At 42.8% G+C, this 16,267-nt stretch overlaps 1 protein-coding gene across 2 annotated transcripts in view; it reads right to left on the bottom strand.

Annotated features, from left to right (window-relative positions):
• LOC114588925 (ubiquitin carboxyl-terminal hydrolase 12-like) overlaps positions 1 to 16,267 on the bottom strand; it is a 47,850-nt gene that overhangs the window by 21,262 nt on the left and 10,321 nt on the right. For both annotated transcript variants that reach the window (XM_028714719.2, XM_028714720.2), the window contains exons 2-3: positions 10,906 to 10,998; positions 1,109 to 1,322 (exon numbers count right to left, since the gene is read on the bottom strand). In XM_028714719.2, the coding sequence (XP_028570552.1) occupies positions 1,109 to 1,322; positions 10,906 to 10,998 (307 nt within the window). The remainder of the gene's footprint in view (positions 1 to 1,108; positions 1,323 to 10,905; positions 10,999 to 16,267) is intronic.

Genomic DNA, 16,267 nt, shown 5'->3' on the forward strand with positions numbered 1-16,267 from the left:
TGCTGCCCTGTGACACCTAGGGAGTGGGTCTTCTTAGTACGGGCACCAACCTTCTGGACACCCTTCCAAGGGCAGAAGGTGGTGGACACAGTAGTTACTTTTAAATGCCTCTTGAAAACACACTCCCCTGTTTCAGCATTCAATATCCAGGCTGTACGCTATTGTTCACAAAATTAGTAAAAGGGAACAAAGTATTAGAAGTTGCTATCTGTTGGCTGTTGTCTCTTAATTTAGTTAATTTTGGCATCATTTTAATTTTCCAGACTTCCAATAACCACTCTTTCAACACTGGATATGTACATTCATGCCATCCCTTCAGGATCATAAATTTCAGCACTTGTCAACAAGTGCCATATCAGCAGCTAATTTCCCATCTCAAATATCCAGGTAATGGGCAGGATCCAGGCTAAAGCAGCTGCACTCAAGTCCCATTTATTTCAACGGAGGACTAAGCCATGGCCATCTTGTCCCACTGATCTCAGCAGGATCTGAATTATAAATAGTTATAAACAGTTCTAACTTATGTTTTATTGTGGGTGTGCATTGGGAGGAGTGAATAACAAAGCAAACTGGAATGAATTGGCGAGTGGCTTCTTCTCTCCTGCAATGAGATTAGGACCCCAACAAACCTTACATCACTCTGCTGTTTTTGGCCTTTTCTGTCCCATACATGTCCCATTCTTTCTTATAGATTTCTTTTTGTTATTGTAAATTGTTTTAAACTGTTCTTACAGTTGTGCTTTAATATTGTAACCTGCTCTGCGACAATAGGGTGAAGGGCGGGTACTTAACAACAACAACAACTTGTTTGTTTGTTTGTGGCTCTCTCCTCCTTGTTTAATCGCCACAACAACCTTAAGAGGTAGGTTTGGCTGAGAGGCAGTGAATGGCCCAAGATGGGCTTCATAGTCAAATAAGGATTTGAACTCTGGTGTCCCAGATTCCAGTTCAACACTCAAACCAATACATCACCCTCTCTGCACACACACACACCCCCATCTCCATGTTCCTCTAGGAAGCAGCTCCCAAGCCACTAAAGTAACACCTGAAAGGCCCCCAAGGATGCATAACACTGAAGTGGACATGGAGATTTAAGAAGTCTAGTTACCGTTGTCTTTCCGCAGCTGGGAAATAAATTTCTTGGGGGGGATGACCCCCACCTTCATCTTTTGTGTGGCGATGTCGTTGAAAAGCTCTGAGAGGCATGTCAAAAGGGTTTCCTTTTTGTGCGGCTGGACCTTGTAAGCCAAAACCTTTTCCCGAAACGGACGACAAAAGTAAAGTGCCTGCAGAACAGAGTTGCAATAGCAGGTATTGCCAAACTAAATGAAAGAAAGCCGGGGGCGGGGGGAGAGAAAGAGAGCAAAAAAAGAAGAATTTTTATTCAAGGTCTACTAAAATGGGGGGGGGGGGGGAGGCAAAAAGTACCTGAACTAGCTGCAGTGAAAGGGCATGAGGGAAATAAGCAGAGTATGACGGAGGCTGACTGCACAATGCATGTGATTTCATGAAATGGGATGGAGGCTAGCTTTAAATTATCTGTTTACCGGATTGCCCCGAAAATAAGCCGCACTTGCCCCCCAAATTCTGACTGTGAAAAGTTAAAGTGCGGCTTATATTCAGAACCAAGCGCTGCGCTCCCAGCTTCTGGCACTACTGCCCTGAATGGGGGGGGGGGGGCAGCCGGCGCTGGCGCCGACTTGGGGAGGTAGTACCAGGAGTTGGTAGTGCTGGAAGTCAGGCATGCAGCATGCGCGGAATCGAGCACTGGCACCGGTGTGGGGAGCAGGGCGCCAAGGCCGGCCACCCCCCATTCAGGGCGGTAGTGCCAGGAGGTGGGCCACACCCGCAAATTTTAAAGGTGCGGCTTATTTGCGGGTATTATTTATATTCGGACCAATATGGTATTATAACCATTATTATAATTATATATATTATAAGGCTTAGTTCTCCAACACCTAATAGAGAAGTACTCATCTAGTAATACTGTCTCTCTCTATGTGGCCTTCATCGACTTCAGAGCAGCCTTCGACTCCATCTCCAGAATAAAGCTATGGGGAAAACTGGAGACTTCCACACTTGACAGACGCATGCTATATTTAATACGCACAGTACATGAAGGGACCTTGCTAAAAGTGCCATGTTCCCTCCAGGGACATCTATCCAACGCAATAGAGACCAAGAAGGGAGTCAAGCAAGGATGCATATTGGCCCCATCTTTTTTCAATTTTTATATAAATGATATGATTCCCCACCTCCACAATATGAATTTCCACCCTCCAAAACTCACAGGAAAGCATATTCCAGTGCTGCTTTATGCAGATGACGCAACAAGCCTCTCGAGACACTGGCAGCATATTGCAAGGAGAGTCAATTTGGAGCTCAATTACCAGAAAACCAAAATTGCATTTTTTGCCAAGAGGCTCAAACCACGTGCATGGTGCATCAATGGTCACAAGATGAGCAGGTCACCTGCTTCAAATACCTGGGTATAGCCCCACATTCATCGGGAAGCAGAAAAGCCCAATGTGACTATGTTGCAGGGAATGCCCACAGAAGCACAAATGCTATCCTCAGATATCTCAGGTGGACACAATATACCTGTAGCCCTCAAATTGTTTGAGGCTAAATTGATTGCACAGCTGTTATATGGTGTTCTACAAGTTCCTAAACATGTCTCCAATGCTACCATACGTCTTGAAACTGGATCCATAAGAATCGAGGCCAGAGTGTGGCTCACCACTCTTAATTACTGGTTGAGACTATCTTTCTTCCTGAGTGGCTTTGCTCCCCTGACTATTAAGGATGATTTCCAATCAACATGGAAACGAGCTGTGAAAAATATAATAACTACTCTAGGCTTCAACACGGAGATTTTACTTGACATGGGGCATGAACAAGCTAAAAGAAACATTAAACAGCGAACAACCTAAAAGAAACATTAAACAGCGTGTGGAAGACACAGAATGCCAAGCTGGCCTAGCCAGGTCCCCAAAATTTCTAATTAGTGAAACCAGAAGATACCTCACCTCCCAAATGCCATATAGTCATACCTCGGGTTACAGCTGCTTCAGGTTGCGTTTTTTCGGGTTGCAGACAGCCAAAACCCAGAAGTACCAGAACGGGTTACTTCCGAGTTTCAGCGGTTGCGCATGCGCAGAATCGCAACCTGCGCGTCCACTGTATATAACCAACCTTGAAATCTCAAAACAGTGAAGGGCTTTCACTCTGGCCTGTTGTCAGGCCCTCCCCTCAGCCATTCAGGAAGGCCATTATAGGAAGACACCATATGAGGAGAGGAAATGCCCATGGGGCTCCGGGCAGCAGGAAACAACAGATCATGCCCTTTTCCATTGCCAGTACTATGTAGACATACGAGCCAGGTTTATCCTGCACAAATTCCCAGGATGCACAGAACAACTCAACATCTCCCTACTACTCCAGGATGAAAACCCAGATGTTACACACTCAGTTGCTAGATTTTGCGCTGCCATGATGGATATTCGCCCAAGGATGGTTTATGCTAGAAACCAGTCCTAAACTGAAGGCCCATATTGCAAGACCGATATTCCCCTAAGCTCCACCCTTATAGTTGTTTTAACTGCGTATCTTTTAGTTTGTATCTGTTTTAATTAACAATTCTTATTCATCAACTATTTTATTCATATGTTTCTCTTATACTGGCCTGTGACTGTAATAAAGTTTATTCATTCATTCAATCTTCGTTTTTAGAAATAAAAAAACCTTATTTTGTTTATTTAGGCCATGGATCCCTTAGCAATGACAGACTATGTGTCCTCCTCCTCTTGGTACTCACTTAGTAAATCACATAACTTTATCCTATATTTTTCCCCCCTGGAAATTGTGACAACTTACTTTTAAAAAACAGTTTTTCTTTATCCCCACCCCCCGAAACCGATTCATTATTAATATTCAATAAAAATATATTTCGAAAAACGGGAGGGGGATGGGGGGGAAAGGCAGCTTTGTTTTGGCAGCAAATGTTCTTGCTACCTATTATTCCCCTCCCTGAATGCCCCTTGGAACAATGCAACATGATTGCGCAACAATATTCCGGGGGGGGGGAATGGGGGGGGGTTAAGTGTGGGTAGGAGCTCCCATAATGAAACCAGCAACAATAGAAAAGGTAAAGGGTGCAGCTGTATGTGTAGCTTCAACCCCCTCCACAATTTCAAACCAAGAATTCTCAAGAGAACTTTTGGCTCAGGTCTAAAATTAGATATCCTGTGATCTTGAAAATAGTTCCATAACAGCTGAGCAAGTGGGGAATAAACATTTTTGCTAGAATCAGGAAGGCTAACCTGATTGCACAGATTGTGGCAAAGCACCTGGTTTGTGGGCAGAAAGCCACAGGTCGCAATCTCTTCTCTCCCACCAGCTGAAGGAGGTAGAATAACAGAATCACAGAACTGGATGGGAACCCAAGGTCAACTAGTCAAATCCGCTGAAGGGGCAGGGAAAAAGGAGAGCCCTGCTAGCCAGTGTAGAAGTAACTGCTGGCTAAATGGACTTATGGCTTGACCGTATAATTCAGTCTCATATGCACACTCTCAGAGGAGGAGGAGGAGAACTCAGAAATAAATAGCACATACTGTGGAAACAAAGTCATTGGTGCAACATTTAAAATTGCTAGCTCTGTTAAACAAGTTGTGTTTCCCGTTTTGGTCAGCCTTCCTCAACCTCATCCTGATACACTTATAAGATTTAAAACGAGGAATTCTAGCGTAACTTGTAGAGGCCTGGGTGAAGACAACCCCCCCCCCCTTGTAAAGCTTTGTGATGTGGTTTGGCAGAGAAGGGGAAAAAACCAATTGTCCTGCTAGATGCCACTCAAGAGGGAGCAGACGCAATGCTCTTGCCGTGGGTTAAGACTAGTAAGCAGCTAGCTGGCTTGTGGGGAGGGCAAAGATTGTGGTTTCTGACACACAGTGGTACCACTGAGAATACCCACCTCTCGCCCCAAAACATGAAGCTGATATGATTGCTCCAAATAATCAAGCAGGCTGAGGTTTTCCCTCTGGGCCAGCTTATAGTGGGGATAGGTGGGTGGGAAACAATTCAAAGTTGCTGGTGTTTGACAGGGAAAGATGCCTTTGGGGGCAAAATGAGACATCCAGTTCACATTTCCTGTTTACAAGGATATATTGGCAATGTGCCGGAGATAGCTAGAAGCAGCTGTTTTGCATCTGTCACATTTGAAGGCTGTCTCATTTCATGGAAAAAAGGAGGACAGGGGCTGATGAGATACAGAATCTAGCAAGGAAGGATGCATCCTGGAGTGCTTGACCCTCAAGCCACTGAAGAATTAGATCCCTTTCTACATCAACAGAAGTCAGCTTGCTAGTTGTAAGAACTCTGCATACGGCACTTTCATCCCTCCCCCAAAGACACTGCCAAACATGTCACAGCATGATGGTTCCTTCACATCATCTGCTGGGCCAAGCTGAAGGAGGCCCCAACTGGAAAAACCCCACTGGACAACACTCCAAGGTCACAACAGTGGTCGAAAAATAATGTTTGCCACCATCCCTGCAAAAGAAAAGGTCTAAGACCAACAGCTCATCACAGAACCATCAGCTGCCTTAGAGAAATGTTGTGGCAGTTCCTACCCTACTGAAGGCCTGCATGCTCCAGCAGAAATGAAGGACCACAGGCCAGGGAGCACACATGGCAGCCTGTGGTCGGGGAATACACATATCACCAGCTCCCAGTTGGCATGAGAGGCCTCTGTGGGTCTTTGTTTTATATCATGTATTTGTTTTAGTGTTTTAATGTTGTGAACTGCCTTAGTTGCCTTGGAAGAAAGGTGATATGTAAAAACAACAACATACCACCGAATCTCCCCTCCATTGTCCCTGTTGGTAATAAGTGCTCTGAATGAACATAGCCAAGCGGGGCGGGCAGTTGAGCGCCCCCCCCCCCCCGCAATCAAGTGAAAATAGAAATACTTAACTGACCAATCACGTTGGTTCTGCCCCCACCCCAACAAAAGTCCTGCCCCTTCCTAACAAAAATCCTGGCTACGCCTATGGTGCTCTGTGAATCCTGTTACTGCTTCCCTACCAATCTGTTGTTTTATAATTAGGGCACCCTGGAATAAAAGTGAAAACTGCAGCATTTCTGTACTTGCGAATGAAAAACTCTAACTTACTAGATTGTGCAGCCAAATAATGTGTGCGAAATGTATTTCATTTAATTAATTAACTATTTCTGCCTGGAGTGATTTTGCTGGTGCATGATTTTCTAGCTGTGGCATCCGAGTTTTCAACTTCCAATAAGGGTCCTAGAGATATAAAAGCATGCAACTCCAATGGAAGATTCATGCTACCCAGTGCTAGGCCAACATATCTACCCTGCCCAACACTAGACATTTGTACATACATAGAGTGCCCATACATAGAGTGCACAGATCCAATAAAGCCCCTCAAACTTGGGGAGAGGGGGAAAAATCTACACTTGCCCAGTCATTTCTAGCAATGAAGAAGTTTTTGTAAATTGACAAAAATAAGGAGCTGGTTCTTTCAGACTGTCAGTGTAATACAAATATTAACATGTAATACAAATATTTTAACGCCATTAAAAGTATTTGCAGGCTAGTTAACTTATTTAGAACCTTTCTTTTCTTGTTTTTCACGTCTGAAGGCTTTCCAAACAGCGAGCAGTAATTCAAAAGCACACAAAGACAACAATAAAAGTACAGCACCTAATGTTCTATAGCATCAAGCAAACTAAAGAACATAAATATCTAAAAGGTCATAAACAGGTTTTCACTTGACGCAGAAAAGACATCAGTCCTGTTGCCAGGCAAGCCTTCCTGATTCCAAGACTGGGGAATCACAACTCATAAGGCCCTGTCATGGTTCAACTCTGAAGGTCAACACCAAGGGTGATAATAATACCTAAGTGTGTGTATAAGACCCCGTGTATAAGACTATTTTGGGGGACTACAATTTAAGAAAATGGGGGAAGATGGCTCAGAGTTGTTGAGCTTCTTTTGGGGATGATTGCCCAAAGTTATTCAGCTGGGGGGGGGGGGGATATGCCGATAATCACTCACCCAACTGACAAACACTACCAATCGCATGCGCCACAGAACACACAAAGTGTATGCCGGCTCGCCACCAGAAGCCAGCAACCGCACACCCACTTGCCACTGAGGTAGCAAATCCACAGCCCTTGATGCAAACAAACATAACCCATCCGATTTACACAGCAACAGCTAATCCAAAGCAGCCCTTGCAGCAGACACTATTTACCCACCCAATCGCCGCTAACAAACTCCTCTATGTATAAGACGACCCCCCATTTTTAACATTAATTTTGAGTAAAAGAACTCGTCATACACGGAAAAGTACAGTGGTACCTCAGGTTAAGTACTTAATTCGTTCCAGAGGTCCGTTCTTGACCTGAAACTGTTCTTAACCTGAAGCACCACCTTAGCTAATGGGGCCTCCTGCTGCTGCCGCGCCGCCGGAGCACGATTTCTGTTCTCATCCTGAATTAAAGTTCTTAACCTGAAGCACTATTTCTGGATTAGCGGAGTCTGTAACCTGAATCATATGTAACCTGAATCGTATGTAACCCGAGGTACCACTGTACGCTATCTAGATATAGATATATATCTATATAGATATATAGATATATAGATGATATATAGATATATAGATATATATTCAGTCATTCTAGGCATAATATATCTAGGCAGGTTCATGCAAGAGAACCTGCCTAGATGTATGTACACTAGTTTCAACATATTATAGGTAAAGGGACCCCTGACCATTAGGTCCAGTCGTGACCGACTCTGGGGTTGCGGCGCTCATCTCGCTTTATTGGCTGAGGGAGCCGGCGTACAGCTTCTGGGTCATGTGGCCAGCATGACTAAGCCACTTCTGGCGAATCAGAGTAGCGCACGGAAACGCCGTTTACCTTCCCACCAGAGCAATACCTATTTATCTACTTGCACTTTGACGTACTTTTGAACTGCTAGGTTGGCAGGAGCAGGGACCGAGCAATGGGACCTCACCCCATCGCGGGGATTCGAACCGCCGACCTTCTGATCGGCAAGTCCTAGGCTCTGTGGTTTAACCCACAGCGCCACCCGCATCCCTTTCAACATATTTAGGGACTTACAAAAGTAGAAGCAGTACATTAGAATGAGTTTAGAAATGGGCCTGCAGCCAGAGCAATTCTTTTGATCTGGCAAGATGTGATCCATATGACCATACCTTCTCAACAGGTGTTTCCAAAAGGCAGCCCGCAAGTGGGTGTTGAAAATTCCATAAAGGTCCATTATTACTTATTTGTTAGGCAATTTGAAGTCAGAATCACTCACATCCACAGTGACTTGGATACCACTGTTTGCAGAGTTGCCAATGAATGTGCTCAGAGCATTGCCTAGTCATGTATTGTTGGATGAGTTTCAGTCTTGAAACCTAGACACAGATGAATTGCCTGGAGCAGTGTGGATCACCTCCTGCCTGCTAGATCAGACCAGAAGTCTATCTAGTCCAGCACAAAACCGACCTCCTACCCAAAAGGAGAAAATACACAGGTACATGGACTGAATGATCCTCAGGATCCCTTCCAACCAGTGGTAGAAACTGAGATATGAAAGCTAGGACCTAAATGGCACCTTAAATCTAGGTTATGGGCACAACAATGGAATGTCTAGGTGTGCTTTTTTATAACAAGGAAACAAAGATGAAAATGAACGAACTGCAGCTAAAATATTGTGTTAATTTTTCACATGGTCTAGTCCTTCCCCTGCCCACCCCCTAATATTCTTGAGGGGGGTCTCTTCTCCAGTCTTCAGAAAGTAGCTGGAAGTGGGGAGGCAGAAAAAGGTTCTCCTTTCCTTCCACTCTGCAATTTTAATCTGAAATCTTAGGCGCAGTATTGTGCCCAGAGCTCAGAAACTGCTCACGCTAATGAAATTCCCTGTCACAAAATGCGCCTAGAACAATGGGAGTTTCGAACATTGCTTCTAAACCTACAGTTCTATGATTCTATTATATGTCTTACCTCTTTATTTCTCTGCTACAGGGCTCACAGCTTCAGAGAGGCAATTTAAATTAGGATAACATCAAAGTCAGAAAAGGTTAAATACCTCCTCTAACACTAATGCACTGATCAAAACTGGAGTGCTCTGCACCTGCTTCAAAGTTGAATGTTTAGCATTTGCTTAAATCCTGCAGATTCATGATAATATCTCCCATGTCACATCTCAGAAGCAGCCAAACAGGCAACAAAGAAGCAGGCAAAAACCTCAGCTTGCTCTAGTCTAGAGCACTTGAGAGACCTGCAAGAAGGCTTTAGCCCCGGAGCTTAAAACCTGGCTGTAAAGGAAGCAAGTCGTCACGGTGATGGGCTCTCGCAGCCATCCCATATGCGTCTACAAAGATAACAAGTGGAAATGCAGCCTTTAAAACTTGGCACACTTCCAGGAAGTAATGCTGCCTTTCAAATCATTACAAAACATGACGGAGGAACTGTAAGGATAATAAAACAGTAGGACTGAAAAAGCAACTCCTTCTGACCAAAAAAGGCAGGAGGAGGAGCAAAAAACCACTGCAGGAAATATTATGTCAAACATTTGTCCATGTGAATACTGCGGGTGGGAAGAAGCATTTTTGGGGATCCTCTTCCTGCTATCCTGCTATTTGTATTGTAACCAAAGCTTGCCTCCCATCTCCCCCAATGTCAAAGTTCTAGAATGGCTGTTGACTACCCCGAGGGAGGACAAGCCAGCTTGTAAAGTTGTTTCACACCTGAAATTGTTGTCACAAAACATGCCACCAGTTTCATCAATTTGACATGACAACTGAACAAAAGTTTTGAAGTCTACACTGCACCTTTGAGGGAATACTCAATCAAGTTATCCTTGCATGAAATGCTCTTTCCTCTCCCATGCCAAAACAACATCCATGAGTTGCTTCTGACTCCTTGCAAAGATGTAGCCTTCTGCCCAGATTTCCACTGACCCATAAGGTTAGATCCTGCTATTATTGAAATTCTGTTTTTATCTGTTCAATATTGCTTTAATGGTTTCTATGTCACATATCTGTTTTATTGATACTGTCTTACTGTTTTTATGTTACACATTTGGATACAACTTAGAGATTATTAAATATTAAACAGTTGAAAAAAGACTTTTAAATACATAAAACTACTTGGGAGGCAGCCATAGGTCAAGACTACCTCAATAAGAGGTCCAATTTGGACAATTTCCTCAACCGTGCCCACCTGCCAATCAAATAACATCACATCAGCTGATGGGCAGGAGAGTGGTTCTGAAATTTGCTTTGTTGTGGTTGCCTTTTCCCAGCAGGACTTAATCCCCACTTAACAGCTGACAGGTGAGTGGTTAAATGCCGCTCAGTCTGGCCTCTGACTGATTCAACATTTTACAGCCATTTAAGTGTGTTTTGGGGGTTATTATTGGCTTGTTGTTTTATTGTGTATTTTGTGTTCTCATTTTGTATTTTTAAGTGGTGAACCACCCTGTGATCTTTGGATGAAGGGTGGTCTATAAATTTAATAAATAATAATTACAATACATCAGCGGTAAAAAGTTTTGCTGAAATGTAATCTCTACTCTAGCATGTCTTTGTAAATACTTAGCATTTGCCCCAAAGGGAAAGCAACAGATATTTAAAAACCAACTCTCTTTAGTTTGCTTTTTTTAAGCTCATAAAATAAATATAGATAAAAAGATGGAGCTTGCCCATCACAGGATGCTAATTTAAGCCTCTTTCAATTTTGTATCAGTAGCAGCACCCACAGACTGAAGCTGCTCAGGAACAAATACTTTTCATTTTAGAACCCAAAAGGTGGAAGTAAGAAGGTATTATTAAATAGAAACCCAGACACAGAAAAGCTACTCACATTGACCAAGCCAAAGTAATGTTCATCCCCAGGAATCTGTTCTACACCTTTTACACCAATCTCTTTCTCCAAAGCAGCAGACGCACTGGTGCCCTGGAAAAAACAAAGGAAAGGAGTAGGGGGGAAAAGGCTTACATCATTTGCATCTCTAAGCAAGGAGAAATTATTAATGAATACACACAGAGATATAGAATATTCTGTTGTTATATGGGGTTCCCAGTAGTCTCTCAAACGGGGTGATATTGACTACAGCTTTCTAGTTCTGCAAATGCTGCAGACATCAGATGTTCTTAGACCATGTGCTAAACTGTGATTAAAATGCCCTTAAGATCTACTGAACAGGGCAGGTATATGGCATCACAGATGCAAAGTCAAAGCAACATATATGTTGATATGAATGTATGCATGTATATTGCAACCTTTCCACAAGGATCTCAAGGCAGCATACATGATTCTCTCTTCACTCCCACACAATAACCCTGTGAGGTAGTAAAGGCTGAAAAATAGTGACTGGCACAAGATGATCCACAGAGGAATAACATCATCATCATCATCTCACCTTTTCCGCAGACTGGGTCTCAAGGAAGCTTACATAAATTTAAAAAACATAGATAAAATACAAAAAGCTAAAAGAGAATCCAATAAACAGAATCATCAGGAAGTCAGTAAACTCCACTAGAGTCAAAACAGTATAAAAAAAAAATCTGCTAAAATACAAATAATAAAAAAGCACAGCAGAGTCCTTTCCTTAAAAATCAGTCAGCTCCAAAACACCAATCAGAATAAAATAGTCTTCACCTGCCAGCGGAAGGACACCAAGGAGGGAGGCAGTCTTCTCTAGAAAGGCAGTCTTCTCTAGAAAGGGAGTTCCAAAGTCTGGGAGCAAACATTGAGAAGGCCCTCTCAGGGTTCGCTTGGTCTCCCCAGCCCTAGCTCAACAAGAACTTTGCACCAACATGAGCACTTTTTCCCAAGAGGTACTGAAACAGAAGGGTTTCCTGTAACCCCAAAAGCTAATGGAAGACTGTGTCATTACATAAAGTGCCCCCAAACCCCGCCAATTTAATGAAATTGTCTGTAAAGCAATTTAGGTCATGGAGAGACACTTCACACACATTTTTTTCCAAGTGGGAGAAAGGGGGAAGAATGCACTCTTATATAGGAAAATAAGAAGCTGCCTAATATCTAGTTAGAACACTGTCTCCAATCTGGTGCCTTCAATATGTTTGGGCCTACAATTCCCATCACCCCTAATTATTGACCATGCTGACTGGGGCAGTTGGAACTTGCAGTCTAAGACATCTGGAGGACACAAGGTTAGGGAAGTCTGCTCTACACTGATTGGGGGGAACTCTTCAAGGTTTCAGACAGGAATCTCCTATTTGGAGATGTCAGGAATTGAACCTAGGGAAGAGGGAGTGACGTCTCATGAGCTAAATGGAAGCATGCTCTGACCCTCACCACAAATGTAGCTCCCCTAACCATGCTAAAACAACCGGAGTCACCAAACATTTCACATCCTTTGTTGGGACTACCTTGGGGGCTATTGCTCACATGCAAGAAACTCCTCACAACTTATTGTTCAGGTACTTGTCCCACTTGGAAGACTGCTATTGTGACCAAGCCAGGCCTCCAATATGACTGCCAAGGCAGGAAACCAAGAAAGCCAGAGAGAGAAAGCCTTGTGACATTGATATAAAAGGAATTTGCAGCATAGTATTTCCAGCAACTTAAGGGCTTCTCAGAAGAGCTGGTTTAATGATTAAAACATTTAAGAAATCAAACTAACTGCCTTCAAATCATTTTTGCAAGAAGTTAAAACAACTGTGTCAGAGAACCTTGACTTTGGAATTCGCCTATCTGCTCAACTTCGGCGACTCAAGGTTGCAAACTTTGATCTTCTACTCCGTATCTCCAATTTGAAGAACAAGAAGCAAAGGAAGAGTCTTTGTTCTCCCCACTTCATCGCTCCTTCTGACCTTGCATTAACATCCTTTGTTCAGTCCTACAGTAAAGGCCACTTTCTAGATTATTCACACAAGCTGGTCTCATGTAAAGATTTTTATTACAACTGATCACCTCTTATACATCAAAAACTGTCAACAAAATTTACTATGCCTAAGTTTAAATGCCTGCCTTAAGAGTAAAATATCAAGGATATAGAGGTGACTTGCAGCTTGTGCACAGATAAGACTGCGATTTCAACTTTATGCAGTTGAAGCCTGGCTAGTTGAAATCACACAAATTAAATGCACAGACAGCAGAGAGTTTAAAAGCTCTTTCTGCACCAGGTTTTCTTCAGTAAGTTTGAGAGCTTAAAAACAGTCATCATACACCAGTAAGTGCTATACTGTGCTTTTTACATGCCATTTTCCAGTTTTTAAAAAGTGGTTTTGACTATACAGGATTTCAGCCTTACATGCTATCCCAAAGCATAAGATGCCAGTCATCTGTATACAATGCTCCGAGGAGGGGTGTTCACGTCTGTTGCAAATTTACGTGCCATGTGGTAGACAGTTTTGAGAGAGAGGATTGATAAAGCATTATAGAATGCAATTTTATTCATTAAACCATTTTAACTGTATCTGCAATTATTAAGGATAACTCTTTGAAAATGGTCCACAGATGGTACTACACACCTGTGCAAACGGCATATATTCAAAGCTCGAAGAAATGTGGGGAAACTAACACATACTACCATCTCTGGTGCTCTTACCCATGTGCCCTCTTCACAACTGTAAGCTGGGCAGTGGGGTGGGGTAAGTGATGACAAGCTACAACAATTAGCTATAACATTGTTCGCTGCATTTAGGTTCCTGAAATTCATACTGATTGTGCAGCTAAAATATAACTGATAGAATTCTACAGGATTAGTGTGTGAAAACAGTCAAGATCCAAGAATACCCAGGCACGTACCTCCTGATGGTGGAGATGTCAGCTGCCATCCTGATACCTAGGCATCTTCACTTGGTCACAAGTGGCCGATAGTCAGGTGATAAATGCGCCTGATGCCTGGCTAATTTCGAACACTGGTTTCAGTGTAACAGGTGTCTATAGATAGGCTTTATTTCCATTAAAAACCAACCACCACAACCAGAAAGCTTTGCTATTTTGAAGAAGCCTGCTGCTGCTGCTCCAGCAGCTGGTATTAATGCACTCCAAGTCATTTCAGAATCCAAGGCCAATTGTTCACCCTAAGTGACAGGCGCAACTTTCTTTCACTTCTATTTTAAATGCACCTTTTTAAAGTGGTATTTTATTTGAAGAACAAGCTGTGGGCAACATGCATTTAATAAAATTAATAACCAACAGGAGGCAAGGAGCAAGCAGAAGTGACCTTTACGGGGAACATGATGGTTTCCTAGGAAAATGACAGGGCAGCGGTTAGCTAAATGTTTCAGAAAGCATCTGAAGGATTACACTGGCCACAAAACATAATGTGCTACAGGGCCTTTGGATTAGAAAATGGTTATTTAAGGCCAGAGGGTTGGGGGGGCTTGGAGCCAGCTGGTATCTAGTGCAAGTTCCTGCAAGGCCTAGCTCTTCCTGAAGTGGCTGACCTTCCTATATCTGGGCTGTACCACTTGAATCTAGAGGCAGGGGCAGGAGGACCCAGGTTGTGTGTGTGTGTGTGTGTGTGTTTCTATTTTGAAAAATATTTCTAATCTGCTTTTCCAGGTAATGCCTAAGTCATCAAAAACAGCATCCGAATAAATACAAAAATCAATAGTCCAGTAAAACATAACACAATCAACTCTACCCCAACCACAAAGGAAGACAACAACCCACAACTACTCAGTTCTCACAGACAGCAATGAGGTGGCCAAGTTAAGTCTTGGTTATACCACATGTGGCTACAGATGAGGGCCCACATGACCATGACAGAACATTCCAGTTGCAAAATGTGCCTGTCGCCTGGAGTATTTTGAATGCTGTCCTTGCAGGCCATTCTACTTATAAAGGTGAAACCAACCCACCTTTGCTACTAAACTTCATACACACCAGGTGCTTCAGCCAATTTAGGGCAAGTCTTTAATGCAAAAATTTTTATGCTTATTTGTTTCATTTACACACCGTATTTTGAGATACACACTTAAATAGATATTACATTTTGCTTAAGAAGCAGCTCCTAGGGGAGACATTCCAAAGCCCTGAAAATTGAGCAGGTAACTGGGTGTTCACATTGTTTCGTAGTGTTTTCCAACTTCATTCATACACCCATGATAAGAATGTAACTGTGGGAGGCAGCCTGCCGCAGAACCAAAACACAGTCTCTTGCTCAGGAGAACAAACAAGCATTTCCCACGCAGCTTTCGTCATACAAATCCTTGGGGCAGAAGGATCAGGTATGAAATCCAACAGACCCTAAAGAGAAAAGGCCAAGGCCAAAGACTACCAGAAAACCAGCAGGGCTGAGAAGTCAAAACAACAGCACACGATGCAGAGTCCATATATAGACTGCTGTATTTTCCAGTTTGAATTCTACAAGCACAAACTACTTCAAAAAGCAATTCAGTGACAGAGTCTAGCCCAAGCCAGCAAGCTGTTAAGAAAACCAGCAACAACCATCTTTAGCCAGACATGGAAGAATGCAGGATACTGGTTTATTTGACAAGTATGTTAGTACTCCCGAAGAGGGGGATTTAAGAATAACACTATATACAGATCGTAAAAATTGTCTATAGAATGTCCACATGAAACCAGCTTCACAGGCCCTGGAGGAGTCTTATCAGAAGCAAGTGACTCATAGCTGCACTTAAAGCTCAAAAAGGCTGGATCTAAACCAGACCCAGGTTCTTAATACAAAGCACACATTTGCCATGTTACTTTACTACTATGAGATGCAACAAAACTTCATCCAGTTATTTAAAGCCTCCTTTCCTACTTTATTTGCTGAAGAACTTCTTGTTCTCTCCCATCTTTCACAGAGTAATTGCTTTGCTACAACAGTTCATTTTACAGTGCAATGAAATCCATTCATGGGCAAAGTTAGAACTGATTTATTATCCTTGGCACATATAAAACCTTACTGTAAAGATTCTGAAGGCACATCCTCTGTTTGTGGTTCAAGGATGCAGAAGCCTTGCTCTTTTTTAAGACACTGCTCTGAGTAAAATATATAAATTGCCACTTCTTGGCCATGTTTGCAGGTAACAATAAATCATAATGTTTAGTAAGTCACACCGTGAACTGCCTATGTGCTCCCGCTTCACTCCCTTCTTTGCGCAAGCAGGTAAATGAACCACAAATGATATAGATATCAGAACCTGGGATCATGGTTTGTTTCGCCCCCAACAACAATCACTAGTGAGCAGGGCCAGAATTACAAATGTAAATGTTACTTTTGTACAGCAGACTAGTT

The sequence above is a fragment of the Podarcis muralis genome, chromosome Z (genome assembly GCF_964188315.1).
Source record: "Podarcis muralis chromosome Z, rPodMur119.hap1.1, whole genome shotgun sequence".
Classification (NCBI taxonomy): Eukaryota; Metazoa; Chordata; class Lepidosauria; order Squamata; family Lacertidae; genus Podarcis; species Podarcis muralis.